Genomic DNA, 27,399 nt, shown 5'->3' with positions numbered 1-27,399 from the left:
GTAATGTGTATAACTGTGGCCTACTGTAATGTGTATAACTTTAGCCTATTGTAATGTGTATCACTTTAGCTTACTGTAATGTGTATAACTTTAGCCTACTGTAATGTGCTTAACTTTAGCCTATTGTAATGTGTATAACTTTAGCCTACTGTAATGTGTATAACTGTAGCCTACTGTAATGTGTATAACTTTAGCCTACTGTAATGTGTATAACTTTAGCCTACTGTAATGTGCATCACTTAGCCTACTGTAATGTGTATAACTTTAGCCTACTGTAACGTGTATAACTTTAGCCTACTGTAATGTGTATAACTTTAGCCTACTGTAATGTGTATAACTTTAGCCTATTGTAATGTGTATAACTTTAGCCTATTGTAATGTGTATAACTTTAGCCTACTGTAATGTGTATGACTGTAGCCTACTGTAATGTGTATAACTTTAGCCTACTGTAATGTGTATAACTGTAGCCTACTGTAATGTGTATAACTTTAGCCTACTGTAATGTGCATCACTTAGCCTACTGTAATGTGTATAACTTTAGCCTACTGTAACGTGTATAACTTTAGCCTACTGTAATGTGTATAACTGTAGCCTACTGTAATGTGTATAACTTTAGCCTATTGTAATGTGTATAACTTTAGCCTACTGTAATGTGTATGACTGTAGCCTACTGTAATGTGTATAACTTTAGCCTACTGTAATGTGTATAACTGTAGCCTACTGTAATGTGTATAACTTTAGCCTACTGTAATGTGTATAACTTTAGCCTACTGTAATGTGCATCACTTAGCCTACTGTAATGTGTATAACTTTAGCCTACTGTAACGTGTATAACTTTAGCCTACTGTAATGTGTATAACTGTAGCCTACTGTAATGTGTATAACTTTAGCCTATTGTAATGTGTATAACTGTAGCCTACTGTAATGTGCATCACTTTAGCCTACTGTAATGTGTATAACTTTAGCCTACTGTAATGTGTATAACTTTAGCCTATTGTAATGTGTATCACTTTAGCTTACTGTAATGTGTATAACTTTAGCCTACTGTAATGTGCTTAACTTTAGCCTATTGTAATGTGTATAACTTTAGCCTACTGTAATGTGTATAACTTTAGCCTACTGTAATGTGTATAACTTTAGCCTACTATAATGAGTATATGTTACGCCCCTGAAAAAGGGGAGAAATAATCACGAGAGTGATACGGTAATGTTTCCTCAATGAGAACTTTTACTGTAATGAGGAAAAGACCGCGATTTCCCCGCGAACTTGGGTGGAGACCAGAGCAATCGATCTCAGGCTCATAGATTAAAGAGCATTTAGTAGATCACAGATTAACACTTTTCCCCTTCAATTAGGCACCACAAAATAAAGTAATCAATATAACGTTTACACATTCCTTTTACAATTCTTACCTTTTGTACGCTTGATGGATTTTAACTTTCACACAATTATGAATGTTATCAATCTCTATCAACTAATACAGAATGCATGATCTTTTTAACCTTAGATGTTTTAAGATCCTCACATACTATGAACTTACTAATACTTTTTAATGTATAACAGGCTATGAGTATTTCCTTTAACCTGTCACACTCTCCCCGACAAAATAAATGTCCCAACATTACCAACATCGTCTTCTTCAACAGTCTGTATGCACTGGACCTAGGAAATCCTCTTCTGTAAGGTAGTACTTGAGCAGAGGTCAAGGGTCACAGTTCAAATATAACTAACAAGTTATTTTCACAGTCCATATCTGTTGACCAGCTGTATAAACAGTCCATAAGCAGTCTTTTCTCATACTATTGATCAACAGTCCATCAATTTTAATGATCATTATGCATAGTCTGCAAATTGTCTCTTGTGACAGTCTGTGAAATCAGTCAGTAGTCCATGGTCAAACATGTCAACTCTGTAGCCTCATGTTTGCTGAAGCCCATACATGTAAGGTGGCTGAAAGTAACATTGCTGTAGTGATGGCAGCCATGGAACCATTCCTGGTGCAGAGTAGACAGGGAACAACTGTGGCTGGATACTGTAGCAGGAAGGGATACCAAGCTGATCATAGGTGATACGTCTTGGAGGGTGTCTCTCTCTTTGTGGGAGCTGGTAGGCTGGTTCATCAGGTTCAGCAGCAGCAGTTAATGAAGGAAAGGCACTTGGTGGACGATCATCAGGCAAATTTTCAGCAGGCAAGTTCATCTCCTCAGCAGGCAGGTCTTTAACTGTTGTTGTCTCCTCCAGCCGCTTTTCAACCAGAGGCTGTGCTGGTTGCGTATCAGGGACTGGCACTGCAACTGTCTGTTTCACTGGTGGGGGCCTGTGTTCCCACTCTCTTGCTGGTTCAGCATCCCTCTCCTCAGGTACTGTAGGAGATGTGGGAACCTGTAGCTGCTCATGATGAAGGTCATATTCATCCCCGCTGTCTTCATCAGAATCTAGAGGCTCTGATTCAGGCTGATGTCTCCTTTTTTTCTGACTTTTGTCATCTTTGGTCATTTCTGGTTGTGTCTCAAAAGGTAAGTGGTCACAGGACATGAGCAGGTTTCTGTGCAGGACCCTGGAGCGTCCCCTACCCTTTTCTGGTTTCAATTCATAAATCGGCAGGTCTGAACCCATTTGTCTCACTACTGTGTGAATTGTATCTTCCCAATAGTTACGGAGTTTTCCTGGTCCTCCTCTTGGTGTCAGGTTTTTAATCAGAACTCGCTCGCCAGGCTGTAGCACTGAACTCCTAACTTTAGTGTCATAGTACTTCTTACTTCTTTCAGCGGCTTTCTGAGCATTTTCATTTGCAATTGCGTATGCTTCTTCCATCCCTCGTTTCCAGTTCTCCACGTAGTCTCGCTGGTTACTGGAACCTGCCTCTGTGCACAATCCAAAGAGCATATCAACTGGAAGCCTGGGTGATCTCCCAAACAGAAGATAAAATGGTGAATAGCCAGTCACTTTGCAACGGGTGCAGTTATAGGCATAAACCAGTTTGTTCAGAGACTCCTTCCAGTTTGACTTTTGTGTCTCAGTTAGTGTCTTTAACATTTGCAACACTGTTCTGTTCATGCGTTCCACTTGACCGTTCCCCATCGGGTGATAGGGTGTTGTTCTGGACCCCGCCATGCCACTGAGTTTCTTTAATTGATGGAAGAACTGATTTTCAAATTCTCCCCCTTGGTCATGGTGGATGCGGGACGGGAACCCGAACTTCAGGGCAAAGTCATTGAAGATGAGATTTGCAGCAGTTTTACCTGACTTTGATGTGGTGGCGTAGGCTTGAGTGAAACGTGTAAAATGATCAACAATCACGAGGATGTACTCATATCCCCCTTTGCATCTGTCGAGATGAAGGAAGTCTATACATACCAGTTCAAATGGCTGTGTCGTCACAATGTTTGTCAGAGGAGCTCTTGTTTCATGGGCTGGCTTTTTCTGCTTGACACAGCTACAAGTTTTAGTCACATAGTGCTCGATGTCAGCTTGCATATATGGCCAGAAGAAGCGGTCACGTACTAGTGATACAGTGCGGTCAGTACCTTGGTGTCCCATGTTATTGTGCAACTCTTCCATTACTTTACCTTTGTACTGCTCTGGTAGAACTAACTGCTTGCGGGCTGTAGTGATTCTGTACAGAATGCCATCACTGTCTATTGTCAATTTGTCCCATTCCCTGAATAGGCATTTTGTCTTTGGACTGCATTCCTTTTGCTCTTTAACTGGCGGTTTGGAACCAGACAGTTTGAAATTGAGCACAGGACGGATGACCGGATCAGATTCTTGTGCTTCTCTTATCCCATCTTTTGGGATCGAGCTGATTGTTGCAGTGGTTGTCTCACCTTCAGCTGATACTGACATAGATGCAGCTGAAAGTGACCAAGGTACAACAGCCTCTTTCTGTACCTCAACTGCTTGTATCGTGGCGGCAATGGTGTCTGGTGGAAGCTCCTCAGAACATTCTTCCATCAGTGACTCTACATCCAGTGGCATCCTTGACAAAGCATCTGCATCACCGTTCTCTTTGCCTGGCCTGTACTTTATTGTAAAGTGGAAATCAGCCAATTCTGCAACCCACCTGGAAGTGGTTGCGTTCAGTTTTGCAGTAGACAGAATGTAGCTGAGCGGGTTGTTATCGCTGTATACAGTGAAGGTCGGAGCATAGTACAAATAATCACGGAACTTATCAGTGATTGCCCATTTTAGAGCTAGAAATTCTAGCTTGCCCGAGTGGTAGTGATAGTTCTTCTCAGCTGCTGTTAAGGTTCGAGAGCCATAAGCTTCCCATCTTGCTTTTGATACAGAACTGCTCCCAAGCCTTGGTGTGACGCATCAGTGTGTACAACAAATGGCTGAGTGAAATCAGGGAAACCTAAGACTGGTGGGTGAAGCAAACACAATCAGCTGTTCAAGTGCCTGTTGATGCTGGTCAGTCCACAGGATTGGCTTGTTTGAGGGCACCACATTACTTACTTTCTTTGTTTTTGTTTTCCGTGGGTGGTGAGGTAATTTCTCTGAATCTGCTTTCAGGAGGTCATACAGGCAGCTGGCCCTCCTAGAAAAGTCTTTGATGTACTGTCTGTAGTAAGTGAGTAAACCAATCATTTTTCTGAGCTGGCCCACAGTCTCTGGTCTGATTTCTTTCAATGCTCTTACTGCTTCAAAATCGGCTGGGTCAACTCGGCTGCCCTCTGCAGACACTATTCTGCCCAAATAACGGACCTGGGGTTTAAAGAGATCACACTTACTTGGTTTGAGTTTAATGCCATACTCTCTGAGACGCTGCAAAACTTTTCGCACATCATTCACATGGCTGTCGAATGTTTTACTGAAAACTAGCGTGTCGTCCAGATAAGGAATGCAGATGTTATCCCGGAGCCCTTCCAAACACTCCTCCATACACCGCTGAAAAGCTGCAGGAGCGTTCATGAGGCCGAATGGCATACGTATCCACTCATAGAGTCCCCATGGGGTCACAAATGCTGTCAGTGGTCTGCTTTCTTCAGAGATGAACCCCTGGTGATACGCTTTTCCCTGGTCTAAGAGGGAGAACCAGGAATTACCACCTAAACTGTCCATGATGTCTTGGACCCGAGGGATAGGCTGGCGGTCGGGATGTGTCTTTCTGTTCAGGTCTCTGTAATCTATACACAAACGGAGGGTCCCGTCCTTCTTCCGAACGCACACGACAGGTGAAGAATATGAAGAGTTTGACTTCCTAACCCAGCCCTGGGCTATGATGTCATAAAGATAACCCTTCATCTCCTGATACAGTGGCCTGGGCACTGACATGTATGTGCGCTTGACTGGTTCAGAGTCCTTTAGAGAAATAGTCATTTTCAATCGTTCAATACAGCCAATGTCATTGTCTGATCTGGAGAAGGAGTGACACTCTTCTCTAAGCATTTGCCTAACAACCTCTCACTGCTCTTCGGTGAGGTGATTTAAACCTACTGGTGGATCCCACTGTTCAGTAGCAGTACATGGGGTTTGAACGCTTGTGTGATTCACTGTGGCTGGGGTGACTGTTTTTTCAAAGACCTGGGCAGGTAACACAGTCATAATGGTTTGTACTGTACCAATTATTGTGCGTCCTAGCAGGGCAATGTCGTGGTCAGTGGGGTTAGAGACATCAAGCATGACAACTGGAAAAACACCTTTCCTGACTCTGACTAGTGTGTCAAAGAACTCAAGGTCGTCTGGCCACTGCGGGTTCAGGTCTGGCTGGAAAAGCATTGTCATGTCCTCTTTGAAAGGCTGGGAAGCTACACGGCACTCAATCTGAATGCTACTGTGTTTTGGTACAGCAACCTTCTCTTTCTTGGTTTTCACTGCATATTCATCTGTCTGTTCTGCGCTAACAGCCTGTATAAAAGCTCTCACCTTGTTTCTTTTGAGGCTTGGGAAAGCTGTTTTTACTGTACTGTATTGTTTAGTCTTGTCGGTCATTGTCAGGATGTGCTCGATAACATTGAAACCTATGATGGGATGCGATAGGTGACAGCCTTTCATTACCAGCACTGGGATGATCAGTTCCTTTGTTTGGTCAGTTTCAGAGGCTAGCCGAAAAGTTGTTTCAATCCATCCCAGGTACGGCATTTCAGTCCCATTTGCTGCAGTCAACCTTAGATCATCAGGTGAGTCCAGGATTTCTGAAACATCTCTCAGCCTTGCGTTTGGGAGAGATTTCTCTTTCCATCGTTCATCAATGACCGATACCTGAGAGCCTGTGTCCCATAGGGCTTGGAGGTGGTGGCGATTCAGGTGACACTCAATAAGGCACTGTCTGCCGACTAGCGAGGTGACCTTACGGGGGTGGCAACCTTGAGCTAGGGATGGTAAAGAGTGGGCATTTTCCTCTGTGCAGGAAAACCTTTCCCTGGTAGAGTCAATTTTCAGGTGAGTGCATTTTTTCTTATGTTTAGTCCAATGTTGGTTTTGACATACTTTGGAACAGTACAGTGTCTCTTTACATGATGAACATTGTTTCAGGTTCTCAAATGAACCTTCTCTGGCACAATTTGCACATTTCTGGGACTTTTTGGTAGCTACGGTTAACACTTGTCCCTCAGCGGTAACCCTTCCCCGTTTAAAGGGGCCTCTCTTGATGGTCTGACTCCCCGGATTTTACATCCAGCTTGAAAATGTTCTCCACTCCCACATCGGAAGCAGTGTGTGCAGCGTGCATCTGTTCTGGCCTGCTGGCAGACAAAACACCTCCTTGGAGCTTGAGCAGAGCGGTTGGTATACAGGTTAGGTGCATATTGATGCTGAGCAGAGTCAGGTGCTTGGGGCTGACTGTAGTTGCTGTAATAGTGCTGCTGGGAAACAGGTGGCTGGGGGTCCCTATCTGGCCTCCTAACTGGAGGTGGGACATAGGCACAAGGCAGTGACTGAAACATAGGCTGCTGTAATGTCTCCTTAATCTGAGCAATCTCTGCACTGAGACCTTTTAGAGAAGCTACACCTGTCTTAAGTTCAGCTAACTCTGTTAACAGTTCTGCGGGTATCTTAGCTTTGGCTTCCTTCACAGGACACTTTGCAGATGGCGTATCTTTTAACTGGACTACACTTACCGTTGTAGCAGGCTGTGGGGAATTAAACCGCCTTTTGTTTCGTCTTTCTATCTCATTAGCACAAGCAATGTTAAGCTTCTCTAGCAAAACCTCATCTGATGTTTCGCTATCTAGCAGGAGAGGCTGCATGTCTATCCTGATACTGTCACTCTGGAGACCTGTAAGGACTGTGTGTAAACACATGCGCTGGACTAGAGCAGGGTCATACTTAAGCCCTGATTCTGACTCCTGGGATGCAAACAGTACTTTCTGCCTCAAATCTAAGACGCGCATCAGGAAGCTTTGAGGGGTCTCCTTGCTATGCTGTGCTTCTGAAGCTAGCTGTTTGTAAAGCTCTGTTGCACTCTTCTCTTGGAAGTGGGAACGCAGGATACATCTAAGTGTGGGAAGAGTTAGCTGGGGTTTACCCTCCAAGTAGCTGCGTAGCTGTGAGCCTGGAGAAATAGCCCTGACTACTGCGTCTACTATTTCTACCTCAGGATAGCCTCTGTTAAGTCCATACTCGATCTGATGGGCAAGGCTGGAAAAAATCAGTTTATCTTTCTGGCCCGGTTCACCTATCTGACCAGAAATTTTAAACTCTTTGCGCCAGTATGAGCTGGGCTGTGCACTGGGTGAGAGCGGCACGCTCACCTGAAGATTAGCATGGGGTTGGGGCTGACGCAGAGAATCACTGGCTTTGGCTGCAGTAATCTGCTCAGTTCCCACCCCTTGTTGTGGGGTTGCAGTTCTCAGTTCCTCTATTCTGTGATGTGTTCCGGCTGTTTCAATATCATGGTCAGTTTGCCCTGTTTTGTTATCTATGCCACTGATCATCGCTGTCATTTTGTCTTTAAGTAGCAACAATTCCGACATGCCACCATCTTCTAACTCTGCAGCTTCCTCTCTTTCAAGGAACCTCATAATGTGAGTCATCAATGATATGCGGGATTTGTCTTGAACATCTCTTCTCTGTTCGCCTGAGATGTCAAGGAAATCACATATCTCTAGTAACTTGTCTTTAGTCAGGGTGTGCAATTCTCCTACTACCTCTTCCTGTAGTTCTTCCAAGGCGGTCGTCATGTTGACAGAACAGGAGGAACTTTTACTGTGCAGGAGTTGACTCTGAATTAGATGGTCCTTACTGTCTCTGATGGTCGATCAATGGCCTCAGCTGACACGTACTTAACCACCAACTTCCAGCTCCCCTCGAACAGCAACACTTTCCTCACTGCAGCCTGCCTGAGTTGTTATGTGGAGATTTAGCTGGCTCGGAATTCAGCGACCAGGATGTGGAAACTGGACATCTGAGCAGCAATCTCAGCAGAGCCTCCAAAAATGTTACGCCCCTGAAAAAGGGGAGAAATAATCACGAGGGTGATACGGTATTGTTTCCTCAATGAGAACTTTTACTGTAATGAGGAAAAGACCGCGATTTCCCCGCGAACTTGGGTGGAGACCAGAGCAATCGATCTCAGGCTCATAGATTAAAGAGCATTTAGTAGATCACAGATTAACACTTTTCCCCTTCAATTAGGCACCACAAAATAAAGTAATCAATATAACGTTTACACATTCCTTTTACAATTCTTACCTTTTGTACGCTTGATGGATTTTAACTTTCACACAATTATGAATGTTATCAATCTCTATCAACTAATACAGAATGCATGATCTTTTTAACCTTAGATGTTTTAAGATCCTCACATACTATGAACTTAATAATACTTTTTAATGTATAACAGGCTATGAGTATTTCCTTTAACCTGTCACATATAACTGTAGCCTACTGTAATGTGCATCACTTTAGCCTACTGTAATGTGTATAACTTTAGTCTACTGTAATGTGTGTAACTTTAGCCTATTGTAATGTGTATAACTTAAGCCTACTGTAATGTGTATAACTGTAGTCTACTGTAATGTGTATAACTGTAGCCTACTGTAATGTGTATAACTTTAGCCTACTGTAATGTGTATAACTGTAGCCTACTGTAATGTGCATCACTTTAGCCTACTGTAATGTGTATAACTTTAGCCTACTGTAATGTGTATAACTTTAGCCTACTGTAATGTGTATAACTTTAGGCTACTGTAATGTGTATAACTTTAGCCTATTGTAATGTGTATCACTTTAGCTTACTGTAATGTGTATCACTTTAGCCTACTGTAATGTGCTTAACTTTAGCCTATTGTAATGTGTATAACTTTAGCCAACTGTAATGTGTATAACTGTAGCCTACTGTAATGTGTATAACTTTAGCCTACTGTAATGTGTATAACTTTAGCCTACTATAATGAGCTTAACTTTAGGCTACTATAATGAGCTTAACTTTAGCCTATTGTAATGTGTATCACTTTAGCCTACTGTAATGTGTATAACTTTAGCCTACTATAATGAGCTTAACTTTAGCCTACTATAATGAGCTTAACTTTAGCCTACTATAATGAGCTTAACTTTAGCCTACTCTGTAATGTGCTATAACTTTAGCCTACTCTGTAATGTGCTTAACTTTAGCCTACTGTAATGTGTATAACTGTAGTCTACTGTAATGTGTATAACTTTAGCCTACTGTAATGTGTATAACTTTAGCCTACTATAATGAGCTTAACTTTAGGCTACTATAATGAGCTTAACTTTAGCCTACTGTAATGTGTATCACTGTAGCCTACTGTAATGTGTATAACTTTAGCCTACTGTAATGTGTATAACTTTAGCCTACTATAATGAGCTTAACTTTAGGCTACTATAATGAGCTTAACTTTAGCCTATTGTAATGTGTATCACTTTAGCCTACTGTAATGTGTATAACTTTAGCCTACTATAATGAGCTTAACTTTAGCCTACTATAATGAGCTTAACTTTAGCCTACTATAATGAGCTTAACTTTAGCCTACTATAATGAGCTTAACTTTAGCCTACTCTGTAATGTGTATAACTTTAGCCTACTCTGTAATGTGCTTAACTTTAGCCTACTGTAATGTGTATAACTGTAGCCTACTGTAATGTGTATAACTTTAGCCTACTGTAATGTGTATAACTTTAGCCTACTATAATGAGCTTAACTTTAGGCTACTATAATGAGCTTAACTTTAGCCTATTGTAATGTGTATCACTTTAGCCTACTGTAATGTGTATAACTTTAGCCTACTATAATGAGCTTAACTTTAGCCTACTATAATGAGCTTAACTTTAGCCTACTATAATGAGCTTAACTTTAGCCTACTCTGTAATGTGTATAACTTTAGCCTACTCTGTAATGTGCTTAACTTTAGCCTACTGTAATGTGTATCATTTTAGCCTACTATAACGTGTATAACTTTAGTCTACAGTAATGTACATTTGTTTCATTTACTGTATAACTAGTCTCACATCCTGCATCTATCTGTTCATGATCATAGCTGATTTATAGTAACAGGGCCACCGTGGAGGCGGTCAAAAAGATTCAAGTTCCTCGGTGTACACATCTCAGAGGAACTGAACTGGTCTAACCACACTGATACCGTGGTGAAGAAGGCACGACAGAGACTCTTCAACCCACACTGACACCCTGGTGAAGAAGGCCCGACAGAGACTCTTCAACCCACACTGACACCCTGGTGAAGAAGGCACGACAGAGACTCTTCAACCCACACGGACACCTTGGTGATGAAGGCACGACAGAGACTCTTCAACCCACACTGATACCCTGGTGAAGAAGGCACGACAGAGACTCTTCAACCCACACGGACACCTTGGTGATGAAGGCACGACAGAGACTCTTCAACCCACACTGATACCCTGGTGAAGAAGGCACGACAGAGACTCTTCAACCCACACTGATACCGTGGTGAAGAAGGCACGACAGAGACTCTTCAACCCACACGGACACCTTGGTGATGAAGGCACGACAGAGACTCTTCAACCCAAACTGACACCCTGGTGAAGAAGGCACGGCAGAGACTCTTCAACCCACACTGACACCCTGGTGAAGAAGGCACGGCAGAGACTCTTCAACCCACACTGACACCCTGGTGAAATCACGACAGCGACTCTTCAAACCACACTGACAGGAGGCTGAAGAAATCCTGCCTGTTCCCGAGGGCCCTCAGTGTTCTACAGGAGCACCATCGAGAGCATACTGTCGGCTAGACCACAGCCTGCAAGGCGCTACAGAAGGTGGTATGCTCAGCCGAACGCACCATTGGGTGTACACTGCCTGCCCCCCAGGACACCTACAACACCAGGTGTCGTATGTGATAAGAAGACCTCAGCCACCCGAGCCACGGCCTGTTCTCCCTGCTTCCATCACTCAGACGTGGGCAGTATAGGTACATCATGGCAAAAACTGTCAGACTTCTACCGCCAGACCATCAGGCTGATGAATAGCCACCACTAGGCAGCTACCTGCTACCCCTGTGTCCCCAACTGACGTTTATCCTGCCCCCACCTCCCAATGGACATTTATAATTGTTACAGTTGTAAATATGTATGTATTATTATTTGTATTATTGTTTCATCCACTTCTCTTTGACCAGCACTGTTGGAGCTCGGAGCTTAAGAATCTCACTGTACCCTGCTATTACATCTGCAACCTTGTGCATCTGACGAATAAACCTAATCTAATCTATAGTGATCACCAGGGGCGGAAATCCCGGGGGGGACGGGGGGGACACGACCCCCCCATCCTGGGAAAAATATGATTTGTCCCCCCCAATATATCACTGAAACATAACTATGTAATTTAGATAATATTAATAATACGCAATGAAAGCAATTGTGCTGATTATAGACACTTAATAGCGCGTTTTTAAGTTTCAAAAGATTGCGACCCCCCCACCCTTTGCCTCACAATGGTTTGATCCACTGCCAGTTCCTTAGTTGGCAAGGTAACAGAGGGGTCGTATCTACTGTCTGAAAGGCACTCAATGAACGTAACTGACGTGAGGTTAATCCAGTCAATCGCGCACACACACTAGCTGAATATGCAGAGCTAGTGCGCGAATATTAACTATTAAGCTAGCTAGTACCTATTCCATTTATGTGGCCTCGTCAAAGATGGAATCTTTGCTATCGTCAATTTATTCCAAGATCAGCATGCAGATGATGTAAATTAGTGCTTCAAAGTCCCTGTGATAAGGTTAGCGATAAACTGAAGTCCAAACTGAACAGAACTACACTCTCTTCTACCATTGTCTTAAATATATTTAATGGTCTCGTTACAAAAGCTAAATTGTCGCAAGGGAACTTTTATTTATTTATTTTATTTCACCTTTATTTAACCCGGGTAGCAAAGATTATAGCAAACACCACTGAAACGGAATTGGTGCTCGCTAGCTTTGCAAATTCAGCTATTGTTGGAAGCCAGCCAATATGAAACAAACTATTAAAATTACAAAAGTTGCAGCATATGTTGTGTAAATGGTGAACTCATACAGCTGTCAACTCTTGTCATTTTAATCCGTTTCACATTTGCTAGCTACCTTTTAGATCGAAGCCCAAATAGAATGATAAAAGATAAGATGATAGAAGCCCATCTCCTACTGTAAATAACCTACACACTGTGTGTGTGAGTAGCCAGCCAGCGAGGTAGAAAAATGGCAGAAAAATAAAAGATGGACATCAGAGTATTTTTCAGTACACCAAAACGCAAAGTAAGAACCCTAGTAGCCTAATATCTCAAAGACTAGTTGATAAAATGTTCATAAGAAAGAAATGAAATTCTAATGGAAATGTTTCACAATGATGTCATTAGGCAGAGCAGGCAACAGATGGCACACAGACAGCAGAGTTGGGGACAGATATGCAGGGACAGACTGGCAGAGACAGGGAGTCTCAGGTAAGTTTGTTGAGTCTTTGTTTGGCAACATTATGAAAGGTTCTCAATTTTTTTTACTTGTAAAATAGGAACATAATTGGAAAATGCCATGGATACCCCCAATCTCAACTTAAACTGGTGTCTGAACTAAGATTTGTTAAAGGCAAAGGTATTGCTGTTGTGATTAGTTGTGTAGTTTTGGGTACTGGTAGTTAGGAGTACGGCAAACACCTTATTTCTTTGGTTCCTCAATATACATTTACCATATTACAATGTAGGCTATGTGTTACAGCACTACTTTTGGTGTCCCCCTCAGGAATTGCTCTTGAGAAAATTTCATGTAATTGTCCCCTCCAAAGTTGATATCAGATTTTCGCCCCTAGTGATCACCACAGTCAATTTTATGTAGATGAGATAGGATGAAGCACATGGGGAGAGAGAGAAAGAGTGAAAGAGAGAGTAGGTAAAGGAAGTAAAACGGAAGAAATGTTACCACAAACACTTGTGCAGTGACGGAGAGACTATGATGCTGGGGTGTGTTAAGACTGATGTGAGAGACATTTAAAATTGAGGAAGAGAGAGCGAGAGAGAGAGAACAGACAGTGTATTTCACTCACTCACTCTCACACACACACACAGAGATGATCATCTACCAATGCTGTGGCTGTCTTCCTAAACCACCTCTGGTGTAACCTGCTGATTATAGAAGGCCTGTGGGCTACAAGTCACCATGGGGCCCCGTGACTGCTGGTCCTGGACCAGCCTACCTCTCACCATCTTGGTTGTGCTTCTCTTCCCCTGGGATGCCCATGGTAAGTTAGACCCAGGGGAGAAAAAAAACTTTTTGTATGTGATTAAACTACAGCATATTGTGGTTGGTTCAGTTCCAACACAAAGTAAGAGAAGTGTTGCTGGTAAATAAAAGAACTGTGGTTCTCTTTGAGTGAACATTTTTGTAAATATCTGAAATGCCATCCTCACATTCAAGACTTCCAGTTTTTGTCATCCTGGCAAAAAACACTTTTTTTTATTTGTGTGTGAGAGCTCGATGACAGAAAAAAAGATATCCTGTTGTAGAAAAAGATAAAGGGACTAAAAATAAGAGATTAGCAGGGTAGGAAAATTTGTTCCAAGTCATCTTAATGTCCGCCCGATCTTCCTCCCTAAAGATGAATAATTTATGTTGTTAATGTTCTCCTCCCTGTTTTCCAGTTGTTGTTGTTGAAACAAATCGCTCTTCTGGCTTCCATTTTGTTTCCACTGAATAGCAAATACTCCACATTTCACACTGGCATTTTGAACCCATCAACAACATTAATATTTTATAATTGACATTACAGAGATATTGTAGCTTACTGACACCCAGCTGAAATATTTTTTGGGGCACATCTCAGTTATACCAATACTAGTGTCATGTATTTTAATTTATATGATTTCAACAACAACAATCATGAGTTAATTTAAATTATAATTTAGCAGACAAATTTATCCTGAGCTACTAACAGGAGCAATTAGGGTTAGGTGCCTTGCTCAAGGACACATCAACAAATGATTTTACCTGGTCGGCTCGGGGATTCGAACCAGCAACCTTTTGGTTACTGGCCCAATGCTCTTAGCTGCTAGACTACCTGCTGTCCACTGTTATATTAAGTTATTATAACTTGATACCAATGGTCTCTATTAAAGCTGTGATATGTCACTTTTTGGGCAACCCAACAAAATTCACATAGAAATGTGAGTTATAGATCGGTCATTCTCATTCAAATCAAGTCTAATAAGCAGTAGATATGTTCTATGTGCGCTATTTCTATGCTCCCTGTTTTTAAGTTTAGTTTTTTGAGTCTTGTACTTTTGGTTTTGTACACCAGCTTCAAACAGCTGAAAATACAATCTTTTTGGGTATGGAAAATATATTTCAGAGCGGTTTAGATGGTACGATGATTCTCTACACTATACTTGCTTTTTTTGTCACATAAACTGAAATTAGGCGAACTATTAGAATTTTAGCAACCAGGAAATGGCGGAACAATTTCTGCATAGTGCATCTTTATTATAGCCCTACTGTGGCTTTCCTGTGTGGTCGGAAGGTATAATCGAGTTGTGTGCCATTGAGTGGTAGGCCTACAGTCAAGTGGTATATGATGCTATCGTTTTGTCACCTCTACTGTCCTCTCATTGATACTGGGATGTCTGACACTCCTTGCCACTAATTGACATTCTGAATGTTATTGATGGTCAGTTATAATGAGTTAACCTCTTAAACTGAGACCATTTTGGATATACTCAGTTCCTCAGTGACGATTATGAAGTCTGAATGTCTTTAGGTTTGTGATAAGTTCCCCCATGGTATGATGAGGTGGTCCTATTTAGTCTGAGACAGGATGCAGCACAGAATAAGTGCAGGTGGGGTTGAATCTCAGTTCCCTAGAACCTGTAGTCCCACTGTTTTATGCTAATTGAGTTCCCACTCATCAGGATGTGAAATGTGTTTTGTCCCTTTTTTTTATCTCTCTGTATGTATCCCCCTTCTATTAGTCATGAACATGTCACTTTCACTGATACCACGGGGAAATTCTGATGTAGGGGAAAATCTCCCTCACCTGTCTGCAATCTTTAATCACCTCTCATCTCAGTAAAACATTTTTTCCACCACCATCGATCCAGATAAAGACATTTTAAGGCCTATCCTTGTAGCCATTATTACTATCTATTTTTTTTGTGTGTGTGTATGATTTGATATAGAGGTGATGGGGGATCTTATGGGGGACTATTGGTCAGGCAGTGACTTACTTCAGTTTAATTCTTTGCAGGTCAAGATTCTGATTGTTTCCCAGAGATTAGAGTGACACGGAACACAGTATGGAAGGCTTCACCTGGGAAACAACTGAAGATTAACTGTTCTGTTGTTTTATGTTCCAACTTACAACCACCATTACTATGGTGTAAGGTTGATGAATCAAACAACTGCAATACTGTCAACACAACAACTCTCATTCAAACACAGTGGACCAATTTTACAAACACTACAGGGATCTTATTTCTGGTCTTCACCAGCATTTCCATAGACGATGCAGGTCTATACAGGTGTGCATTAAATGAAGCCTCTGTGAGTCATTCTGTCAATGTTACTGTCTCAGGTAAGCAATTTTTTTTTGTTTGAAATACATACAATAACAATATTACATTAGCAATAGCCTCCCTGACCGGGTCCCAATTTGTATACATTTCAGAGAGTGTTGAGGACACCACAGTTGTCTATCAGAAGAACGAAACAACCAGTAGGAGGAGATTGTGACTCTTCATAGCTCAGCATGCATTGCACACAGGATATAAATGTGCTGCAGTATGAATATACATCAAGGCACAACACAATGCTATGTCACACCTAACTCTGAAACACTGTGGTAACCAGTAACACCCTAACAGCCAGTTAAAACTACCAACCTAGTATCCATGTTGAGTCAAACCTCCTCTTCAGGAGCGTCATTTTGATTTAAAATATGTGTGTGTCTGCGTGTGTGTAATCAGGCAGAATTATTTTGCCATTGAAAACTAATTTCCTGCATTTGTATATTTTTTTGGCCTATAGCTTTTATGAATTCAAATGTGGGGTGGGAGGACATTTCCTACCTGTTCATAGTGGAAATTATTCCTCTTTCTCTTATAGACAGTACACTGAGTCAGAGGGACAGCTTCCTGGAGTGGGTGTGGCCTTATGTTTACTCCTCGGCTGGGATTGTGGTGTTTGTCATCGTGGTGATAACCATATCCATGCTCTCATTGCGTGGTTGTAAAGGTAAGATGCTCACAATTACCTTAGCATATTAACACAGACTAATGATGACCATAGTACATTAATACAGACTAATGATGACCATAGCATATTAACACAGACTAATGATGACCATAGTACATTAATACAGACTAATGATGACCATAGCATATTAACACAGACTAATGATGACCATAGCACATTAATACAGACTAATGATGACCATAGTACATTAATACAGACTAATGATGACCATAGTACATTAATACAGACTAATGCATTAACACAGACTAATGATGACCATAGTACATTAATAGAGACTAATGAGGACCATAGTGCATTAATACAGACTAATGATGACCATAGTATATTAATACAGACTAATGATGACTATAGTATATTAATACAGACTAATGATGACCATAGTACATTAATACAGACTAATGATGACCATAGCATATTAACACAGACTAATGAGGACCATAGTATATTAATACAGAGTAATGATGACCATAGTACATTAATACAGACTAATGAGGACCATAGTACATGAATACAGAGTAATGATGACCATAGTACATTCATACAGACTAATGAGGACCATAGTACATTAATACAGACTAATGCATGACCATAGTACATTCATACAGACTAATGAGGACCATAGTACATTAATACAAACTAATGTATGACCATAGTATATTAATACAGAGTAATGATGACCATAGTACATTAATACAGACTAATGAGGACCATAGTACATGAATACAGAGTAATGATGACCATAGTACATTCATACAGACTAATGAGGACCATAGCATATTAACACAGACTAATGATGACCATAGTACATTAATACAGACTAATGATGACCATAGCATATTAACACAGACTAATGATGACCATAGCACATTAATACAGACTAATGATGACCATAGTACATTAATACAGACTAATGATGACCATAGTACATTAATACAGACTAATGCATTAACACAGACTAATGATGACCATAGTACATTAATAGAGACTAATGAGGACCATAGTGCATTAATACAGACTAATGATGACCATAGCATATTAATAGAGACTAATGAGGACCATAGTACATTAATACAGACTAATGCATGACCATAGTATATTAATACAGACTAATGATGACCATAGTATATTAATACAGACTAATGATGACCATAGTACATTAATACAGACTAATGATGACCATAGCATATTAACACAGACTAATGAGGACCATAGTACATGAATACAGAGTAATGATGACCATAGTACATTCATACAGACTAATGAGGACCATAGTACATTAATACAGAGTAATGATGACCATAGTACATTCATACAGACTAATGAGGACCATAGTACATTAATACAGACTAATGCATGACCATAGTACATTCATACAGACTAATGAGGACCATAGTACATTAATACAGACTAATGTATGACCATAGTATATTAATACAGACTAATGATGACCATAGTATATCAACACAGACTAATGATGACCATAGTATATTAATACAGACATTTATATCTGGGACATGATATCTAATTTCAATGTTTTGTTCATGATTCCCTTGAAATTGCAGGTGCCTGTCCGGCCAGGAAGTCAAGGAAAGAGGACCAAACAGTGAACCGGGTAAAACAGACATACACTTTACACATCTCCCTTTCATTCCTCCCTTATCTCACATCATTTGCTCACATTGTATATAGTCTTATTTTTGTCTACTGTATCATTGATTGTATGTTGTTTTACTCCATGTGTAACTCTGTGTTTTTGTATGTTGTCGAACTGCTTTGCTTTATCTTGGCCAGGTCGTAATTGTAAATGAGAACTTGTTCTCAACTTGCCTACCTGGTTAAATAAAGGTGAAATAAAAAAAAAATGTCCTGCATTAGTACTATTAGTACAGATTCTGAATGGTGTTTAATGTGTTTACAGTATGTAACAGAGTCTTTTGGTGCTCTCCTTGTCTGTCAGTCCCAGGTGTGGCCCACTATAATCAACAGTGGGGTTTGCAAATACACAGAGTATTAAAGTTGCTTACTTGTTGTTGCAGTATATGGCTATACCAATGACCCAGCAAGCATTCCCACGACCCAACCCCCAACCCCACCACAGACCAAGCATCCGATCCCACCAAGCCCAGCCCCGGCCCCAAGCCCAGCCCTGGCCCCAAGCCCAGGCGCAAGCCCAGCCCACCCCACCGCCGGACTGTATCTATGACAACGCACCTGCCAGGGGCCCACGTCGCACTCATCCGGCACCCGTCCAAGATGCAGCCAATCAGGTAGCTGTCCCGGTGGACAGGGATGATACCTATAGCAACGGGAAGGAGAAAGAGGAAGAGAGTGATATCATGTACGCAGCGCTCAACCATCAGGTAAAGCCTCGAGCCGCACCGCGCCCTGCACAGCCTCAGGAGGAGGGCTCAGAGTACGCAGCCATACGAGTGTCCTGAGCCCTGGAACCAGGAAGTAAAACTTCTCTTCCCAGAGGGCCACAGTCCTACTGGTCTTTGTTTCTCCCTGATTACGAGAAGGGGGTCGCTGCGTCCCAATATGGCGACCGGAGTATGGGCGAGTGGGTGTGTCGAAAGGGAAGTAGTGGGCGTGTGGAAAGGAGTGGGTGTGTCAAAGTGCTCTGCTATAGGTCAGACGGTTTTGATTGAGCTGTATTTTTTCTCTTCCATTTCTTGCCACTCAACCAGACTGTGACACACAACTAGGTGTTATCTACAACCAAAAAGGGTTATTTGGCTGTCCTCATCAGAGAACCCTTTGAAGAACCCCCTTTGGTTCCAGATAGAACCCTTCTGGGTTCCATGAAGAACCCTTTCCACAGAGGGTTCTACATGGAATCCAAAAGAGTTCTACCTGGAACCAAAAAGGGTTCTCCTATGGGGACAGCCGTAAAACCCTTTTGGAACCCTTTTTTCTACGAGTGTACCTCACATTGAGCTACCATACTGCGAGAGTTGGGACTTCTATTTTTAAGCCAGAGGATGAGTCTGAGTATTAGAATTACACGAATAATTGTAAATTTTCCGGTTTAAAACTGAAGATTGTTTATTGGGGCGGCAGGTAGCCTTGTGGTTAGAGCGTTGGGCCAGTAACCGAAAGGTTGCTAGGTCAAATCCTATATTCTGTCCCTGAACAAGGCAGTTAACCCACTGTTCCTAGGCCATCATTGTAAATAAGAATTTGTTCTTAACTGACTTGCCTAGTTAAATAAAAAATAGAAAAAAAATTGAAGTATTGATGATGGGTGTACTGTTGCTTTATGGGTTGTACGCATGTTCTTACTTGTGACTGTCACCCTGATATATTACTGTGACTGTCACTTATGATATATTACTGTGACTGTCACCCTGATATATTACTGTGACTGTCACCCTGATATATTATTGTGACTGTCACCCTGATATATTATTGTGACTGTAACCCTGATATATTACTGTGACTGGCACTCTGAAAAATTACTGTGACTGACACCCTGATATATTACTGTGACTGACACCCTGATATATTACTGTGACTGTCACCCTGATATATTACTGTCACTCTGATATTGGCTACTAGGTAGCTACTTCCCATGCCGTTACCGGACAGTAGTGCCTGTCAAGCGGGAGCGAACGGTACTGTCTTCTGGTGTTGTTGTTTTTCATGCGTACCCTCCCCATTGAGTAGTAGACTGTATGTACTGTATGTATCAAGGTGACATCTAGATGGTTATCAATATTAGTTACTTCTTGTGTAGGCTGCTATCCTCTTTTAAATAAAATCATTTGAGAGAAAACGTTGCCACGTTAGCTGCCGCCTGTGACATGAATGACCATGATACCAGTGGCGATCGGTGCCATTTAAGATTATTATTATTTTAACCTTTATTTAACTAGACAAGTCATATAAGAACAAATTCGTATTTACAATGACGGCCTACACCAGCCAAACCTGGACGACGCTGGGCCAATTGTGCGCCGCCCTATGGGACTACAAATCACAGCCGGTTGTGATACAGCCTGGAATTGAACCAGGGTGTCTGTAGTGACGCCTCAAGCACTGAGATGCAGTGCCTTAGACCGCTGCGCCACTCAGGAGCCCTGATGAGGGATGAGGTCTTTTTTTCTTCTTTCATGAGCATGGCCTTATTTCTATTACAGCTTATTGGATGACTATCATTCATATTCATTTCACCCAGTTCAATGTAACATCAATAGGTTTAGGCTACTTGAGGTTTCCTCAACCTATGAATGAGAGCTACAACATGGTGCTCTTTAGGCTACTGTAGACCTACATTGCAAAACAGTGTGTTTTAATCAATTATTTGGTGACGTGAATATATTTAGAATATTTTTTTCTAAAAAGGCTAACTTTTTAAAAATGTTTTACTATTTAATTTATTATGAAATTCACTAAGGAAGATGTTCCTCCCCTTCCTCCTCTGAGGAGCCTCCACTGCATGATACCCATTAGGAAGCACTTCAAGTCGGCAGGCATGTCGATACAACCCCGGTGCGCTGGTCCAGCTTATCGACTCGTCTTGCAGCCCAATCAGCCATGTGAAACAGTATTCAGTGGCAACAAATCTGCCCAATTAGCTGATTTCGCTTTCCATACACCCACTCTCCCATACTTCTGTCGCCATGTTGGGCTGCAGATACCCATACTTGGTATTACAGAAATCGATCAGCTGGCTGCCTCTGAACTTTGAACTTCTACCAATGATAACATCAGCTTTAACTATGGTCTTTTGGGTAAAACTTTCTTACAGAGGTTGATTCTTGAGGCCTACATGAAATATTCTACTGCACTGTAATCAAGTGAAAATCAGTTGACTGTGAATGTAACTGTGATTGATTGTTTTTTTTAATGCATTTTTTTGTGATTGCGTGTTACCTATTTAAAAAAATAATCAGATTTGATTTACTATAATATCATTTTCACTGCAATATTACTATTCTCCATTCCTTACTGTAATCAACCAGTTTCAGTGAAATCACTGTGAGTGATGACAATCCCCTGGCCTTGGGTTTAGTTGAGGTGTTACTGTCGTTATGCAGGGTGTTTTGCAGTTTACCTCTTGTGCTGGGATGTGATTAGGAGGTTTCCTGTGCTACACAAACCAAAACCCCCACATGCTGCAGCACACGGTTGCATATCCTGTGATGCAGTGAGAAGCTTTCAGTGTCTGTGTGTGTGTGTGTGTGTGTGTGTGTGTGTGTGTGTGTGTGTGTATGTGTGTGTGTGTGTGTGTGTGTGTGTGTGTGTGTGTGTGTGTGTGTGTGTGTGTGTGTGTGTGTGTGTGTGTGTGTGTGTGTGTGTGTGTGTTCATGCCTGATCTACTGTTCCTGCATGTGTGTGTGCATGTGTTATCCCAGCTAGCACATAATGTTCTGAGAACCATATATTTCTTAGACCTTCATGAGAGTATGCTTGTCCTATGATTATTTTGCACACATCCTTCCCACAATGTTCTGTGAATGGTGCAGGATACCCAGCTAGCACATAACGTTCTAAGAACCATACTTCAGCATAATGTTTTCCGCAGGTTTCCTCATGGTTCTATTTAAAGGAAAAATCCACCCAAAACCACTCATTCCTATAATTTACAGTGTTGCATAACACTAATATGTGAGAACAATATTTTTTGTGAACACATTTTTTATTTTGTCGTTATAATAAAGTTGGTAGCAACGTGAAAATCATTGTGGAAATCTGTTGCAGCTCAAGATGACTAAAAAAAACACAATGCAATGCTCTCTCTATGGGCTGGCTGGCTAGTAGCTAGCTAGCAAACGTAGCTACACACAATAATACCAAAGTCAATATCAGCATGTGAAGAAGCTAGTTAGCTTTAGAATTGCCTAAACAAACTGCAATATTAATTTAGGAGTCTACAATCTCACCATGTTAAACCTGCAGATTGATGTGCCTCACAGAGTGGAGTCTGACATTCACAACGGCACCATGCAATACACCCTGGACTGAAGATGCAGACAAATAGGAGAAATGTGTTAGACCCTCTGTTCAATTACACATCTCTCAAGGTAGGAATATCGTGAAAATATGGTCAATGGCTCATTCGAGAGAAGACATCCTCCCACGTTATGACATCGGCCAGTATTAGAATCTGACACGTATGATAGACGTTTTAACGATCTAAAAGTCATACTCCTATTAACTTCCAGTGTAGCGAGAGACACTTTGACACAATGCTACATCATACTGGCCGAATTTCTGCCTGCTTGAACGGCAATAACTCAGATACACATGAAATGACCCAGGGAATCGATAGAACATCACTCAGAGATGCACAAAAACATTATAACGTTCAAAATGGGTGAATCTTTACTTTAAAGTCATGTTCTTAGATCATGAAGAAAACTTTCCATAAAAAGCACAAGCAAACATTAGTTACATTCTAAGAATGTTATTTAAAAACATATACATTCCATTCTCAACATCAACAAAACTCTCTCTGTACTCTATCTTGTTAAGTGTGTTCAGGTGTGTTGACCTTAATGGGTGCTTGTTTCCTTTGAAATGGGATATGTTTGAATAGATTAAAATGAACGGCTTTGTAACAGTAAAAATACATGGCATGCTAGCTCCATCTTGGTGACGCAGTGGACTAATTCCAAAACGTTCAGGGAACCATAGTAAACGTTCTCAGAACCTCCCTGCAAGCTAAAAATGAACATTCCCAGAACAGGCAAAGTTTTCACTTTCCGTTTTACCGGTCAGGAAACGTATGGCTTCCTTCGCAGAACCAATAGGAAACCAAAAATGTACGTTCCCACAACTTCCAAGTAACCACATTTAGTAGATGGGATGTGAGTGTTTATGTGCTTGCGTGAGTGTGTGCTTTACTATATGTGATTGTGATCTCCTAACCATCACAAAGACACAGGGCCTTGAACAGGAAACACAGGGCTGACCACAGTGTCGTGAAGTACACCTGACATGGTGGGATTGAGACTGTGTTGTTTTACAGTACAGCACAGGTGTCAAACTCATTCCACGGAGGGCCGAGTGTCTGCGGGTTTTTGTTCCTCCCGTCTACATCACTATAAAAACAGAAAGTCTCAAAACACCATGCATGATTGTGTAACGAAACCATGGAAAATAGTGCAGCTAAACTGAGATCTGGTGTTTGGAGGGTGTTTGAATGTAAACCCAATGAAAGTGTTTTAATACACAGAATGTGTTTTAAACAGAAATGAAGTACTTTGAAAGACCCAAAGTGGTTCATCAACATGACTTGGTGTTTTTTTAAGAGTGTTGTGAAAACACTTTTTGTGGTTTCAGTGCATGTAAAAGGCAGCATCAAAACACAAAAACTGTGTTTCTCATACAATTAATAGTTTATAAATGCAAATGGTTTATAATCCTAAATATTGATTGATGATATGATATTTTTTTTCAATGCTTTATTTAGACAGATTAGAATCAGGAGGTGCAGTCAGATGGTACATTTTGCTGGAATTTTACCCACTCACCCACACAGCCACACTGTAAGAAATTATTCAGGGGTGAATTGAAATTGAACCCCCCCTCCAAAAAACAAACAAACATATACTTAATAAAAATGAATGCAAGTTGTGCAGAGCCCGAAGAACGGGGTTCAATTCCCCGCTCCAACCCTTCAATCTGTTTCTCCCACCTATCTGTATCCTCTCTGTCATTTCATAACTGTCAAAATACCCCAAAAATATATTTCAGAAAATGTATGCAATCATATCAATGTAAGAATAAATCAAATTTAACATGTTGCTCAAAATGTCAGTATTTTTTATGACTATAACCAAAGAAAGAAAATGAGTGATTGAACTCATTGTCACGTGACTCTGATTTTAGAGGATTGTGTGTAATATTTTTTTGGGGGACTTTATGATTTTTTCACACAATGATTCATGCATGTTTGATGAAACCCAAGTATATTTCTATATTAGTATTGAGCTTGTGCCATGAAGTATAATGGATCATGATATCTAAACCGTCAGGCAAATTGACAGCACCCATTCCTACATTCAAGATTATTAATGGTGGAGATTATTAATGGTGGAGGCAAGTGTAGAATCCCACATTTTTGCAGTTCAACCTCCAATTACTGCTGGTGACTTGAACACTGTGCTTGACAATGCCGGCCCAAAACGGTATATGATGTCAAATTATCAAATACATAACAATGTTAAACATTAAGACACTTCAGACAAAGGGATCTAATTCTGCACTAGACAGGATTCAAAACATCAGAATGGAGTTTAGAAGCTTTAAATAGAGGAAAGAGAAGGGATCTAATTCTGGACAGGACTCGACACACCATAATAGTGTTTTCAACCTTTTCTGTGAGTGCTCCCAGTCTCTGGCAAGGTGCTGCACACCACACCATGTCATGTTTCAAAACATCTCAGGATGATGTGTTTCAACACTCCAGCAAAGTTAAGGTTTCGTCTCCTTCAATTTGGTGGCAGCTCAGTTGCCACAAGTTTTGGCATTACAAAGTACTTCATTTTAACAGTGTTGATTGATAAATTAAGGTCACTAATTAGTAAGGAACTCCCCTCACCTGCTTGTCTATGGCTGAATAGAAAGGAAAAACCAAAAACCTGCAGACATGAGTTTGACACCCCTGCAGCACAGTATTGTAGATGAGGTGAGCCCTAGGTGCATGTTTAGGCCAGTAATGGGAGTTTACCTCTCAATACCATCATGCACATTTACAGTGGGGGAAAAAAGTATTTGATCCCCTGCTGATTTTGTACATTTGCCCACTGACAAAGAAAGGATCAGTCTATAATTTTAATGGTAGGTGTATTTGAACAGTGAGAGACAGAATAACAACAAAAATATCCAGAAAAACGCATGTCAGAAATGTTATAAATTGATTTGCATTTTAATGAGGGAAATAAGTATTTGACCCCCTCTCAATCAGAAAGGTTTCTGGCTCCCAGGTGTCTTTTATACAGGTAACGAGCTGAGATTAGGAGCACACTCTTAAAGGGAGTGCTCCTAACCGCAGCTTGTTACCTGTAAAAAAGACACTTGTCCAAAGAAGCAATCAATCAATCAGATTCCAAACTCTCCACCATGGCCAAGACCAAAGAGCTCTCCAAGGATGTCAGGGACAAGATTGTAGACCTACACAAGGCTGGAATGGGCTACAAGACCATCGCCAAGCAGCTTGGTGAGAAGGTGACAACATTTGGTGCGATTATTTGCAAATGGAAGAAACACAAAAGAATTGTCAATTTCCCTCGGCCTGGGGCTCCATGCAAGATCTCACCTCGTGGAGTTGCAATGATCATGAGAACGGTGAGGAATCAGCCCAGAACTACACGGGAGGATCTTGTCAATGACCTCAAGGCAGCTGGGACCATAGTCACCAAGAAAACAATTGGTAACACACTACGCCATGAAGGACTGAAATCCTGCAGCGCCCGCAAGGTCCCCCTGCTCAAGAATACATATATATACATGCCCGTCTCAAGTTTGCCAATAAACATCTGAATGACTCAGAGGACAACTGGTGAAAGTGTTGTGGTCAGATGAGACCAAAATGGAGCTCTTTTACATCAACTCAACTCGCCGTGTTTGGAGGAGGAGGAATGCTGCCTATGATCCCAAGAACACCATCTCCACCGTCAAACATGGAGGTGGAAACATTATGCTTTGGGGGTGTTTTTCTGCTAAGGGGACAGGACAACTTCACCGCATCAAAGGGACGATGGACGGGGCCATGTACCGTCAAATCTTGGGTGAGAACCTCCTTCCCTCAGCCAGGGCATTGAAAATGGGTCGTGGATGGGTATTCCAGCATGACAATGACCCAAAACACACGGCCAAGGCAACAAAGGATTGGCTCAAGAAGAAGCACATTAAGGTCCTGGAGTGGCCTAGCCAGTCTCCAGACCTTAATCCCATAGAAAATCTGTGGAGGGAGCTGAAGGTTTGAGTTGCCAAACATCAGCCTCGAAACCTTAATGACTTGGAGAAGATCTGCAAAGAGGAGTGGGACAAAATCCCTCCTGAGATGTGTGCAAACCTGGTGGCCAACTACAAGAAACGTCTGACCTCTGTGATTGCCAACAGGGGTTTTGCCACCAAGTACTAAGTCATGTTTTGCAGAGGGGTCAAATACTTATTTCCCTCATTAAAATGCAAATCATTTTATAACATTTTTGACATGCGTTTTTCTGGATTTTTTTGTGGTTATTCTGTCTCTCACTGTTCAAATAAACCTACTATTAAAATTACAGACTGATAATTTCTTTGTAAGTGGGCAAACATACAAAATCAGCAGGGGATCAAATACTTTTTCCCCCCACTGTACGTAGACACTCTTATCCAGAGCGATTTACAGTAGTGAGTGCACACATTTTAAAAACTTTTTTTGTGCCATGCTCTACCAACTGAGCTGCACGGAACACATACATGATAATGTTGTGTGTGATCACATCATAAAGGCTGTATTGTGAACACAGTTAACCCCACAAGGCATCATACTCTGATAAGACTTGTTTCATTTCTGTTCTTTTTCCTTTTATAGCAAGTCTAACCTGAGAATCTGCATTGTCTCCAGGTCTCTCTTGAAAAATAGATTTGTTTTATATCAACGAGAGTAACCTGGTTAAATAAAGGTTAAATACATTTTAAATAAGTGTTAATCTTTCCATGGTGCTGCTTGTATAAGACACTGCTTGGCTGGTCTCTCAGAATGTACTGGAACAGAACAGCAATGATGATTGCCATTGACTGGCTATTTA

At 41.3% G+C, this 27,399-nt stretch overlaps 1 protein-coding gene across 2 annotated transcripts; it reads left to right on the top strand.

Annotated features, from left to right (window-relative positions):
* Positions 1–13,331: 13,331 nt before the first annotated feature.
* LOC106575843 (uncharacterized) lies at positions 13,332–24,401 on the top strand. Of its 2 annotated transcripts, none has more exons than XM_082963681.1 (5): positions 13,332–13,649; positions 15,648–15,974; positions 16,068–16,633; positions 18,217–18,266; positions 18,691–24,401. In XM_082963681.1, the coding sequence occupies exons 3-5, from the start codon at positions 16,432–16,434 to the stop codon at positions 19,090–19,092; spliced, it is 654 nt and encodes a 217-aa protein (XP_082819807.1). In that variant the 5' UTR covers positions 13,332–13,649; positions 15,648–15,974; positions 16,068–16,431; the 3' UTR covers positions 19,093–24,401. The 2 variants fall into 2 exon arrangements, with proteins under 2 accessions (XP_082819807.1, XP_045555366.1); XM_045699410.2 differs by having other exon boundaries at positions 13,333–13,649; positions 16,505–16,633; positions 18,691–24,400.
* The last annotated feature ends 2,998 nt before the right edge of the window (positions 24,402–27,399 follow it).

Source organism: Salmo salar, chromosome 17, assembly GCF_965601325.2.
Source record: "Salmo salar chromosome 17, fSalSal1, whole genome shotgun sequence".
Lineage (NCBI taxonomy): Eukaryota > Metazoa > Chordata > Actinopteri > Salmoniformes > Salmonidae > Salmo > Salmo salar.
The sequence above is the reverse complement of the archived record's forward strand: the minus strand, read 5'-3'. Positions and strand labels throughout refer to the sequence as shown.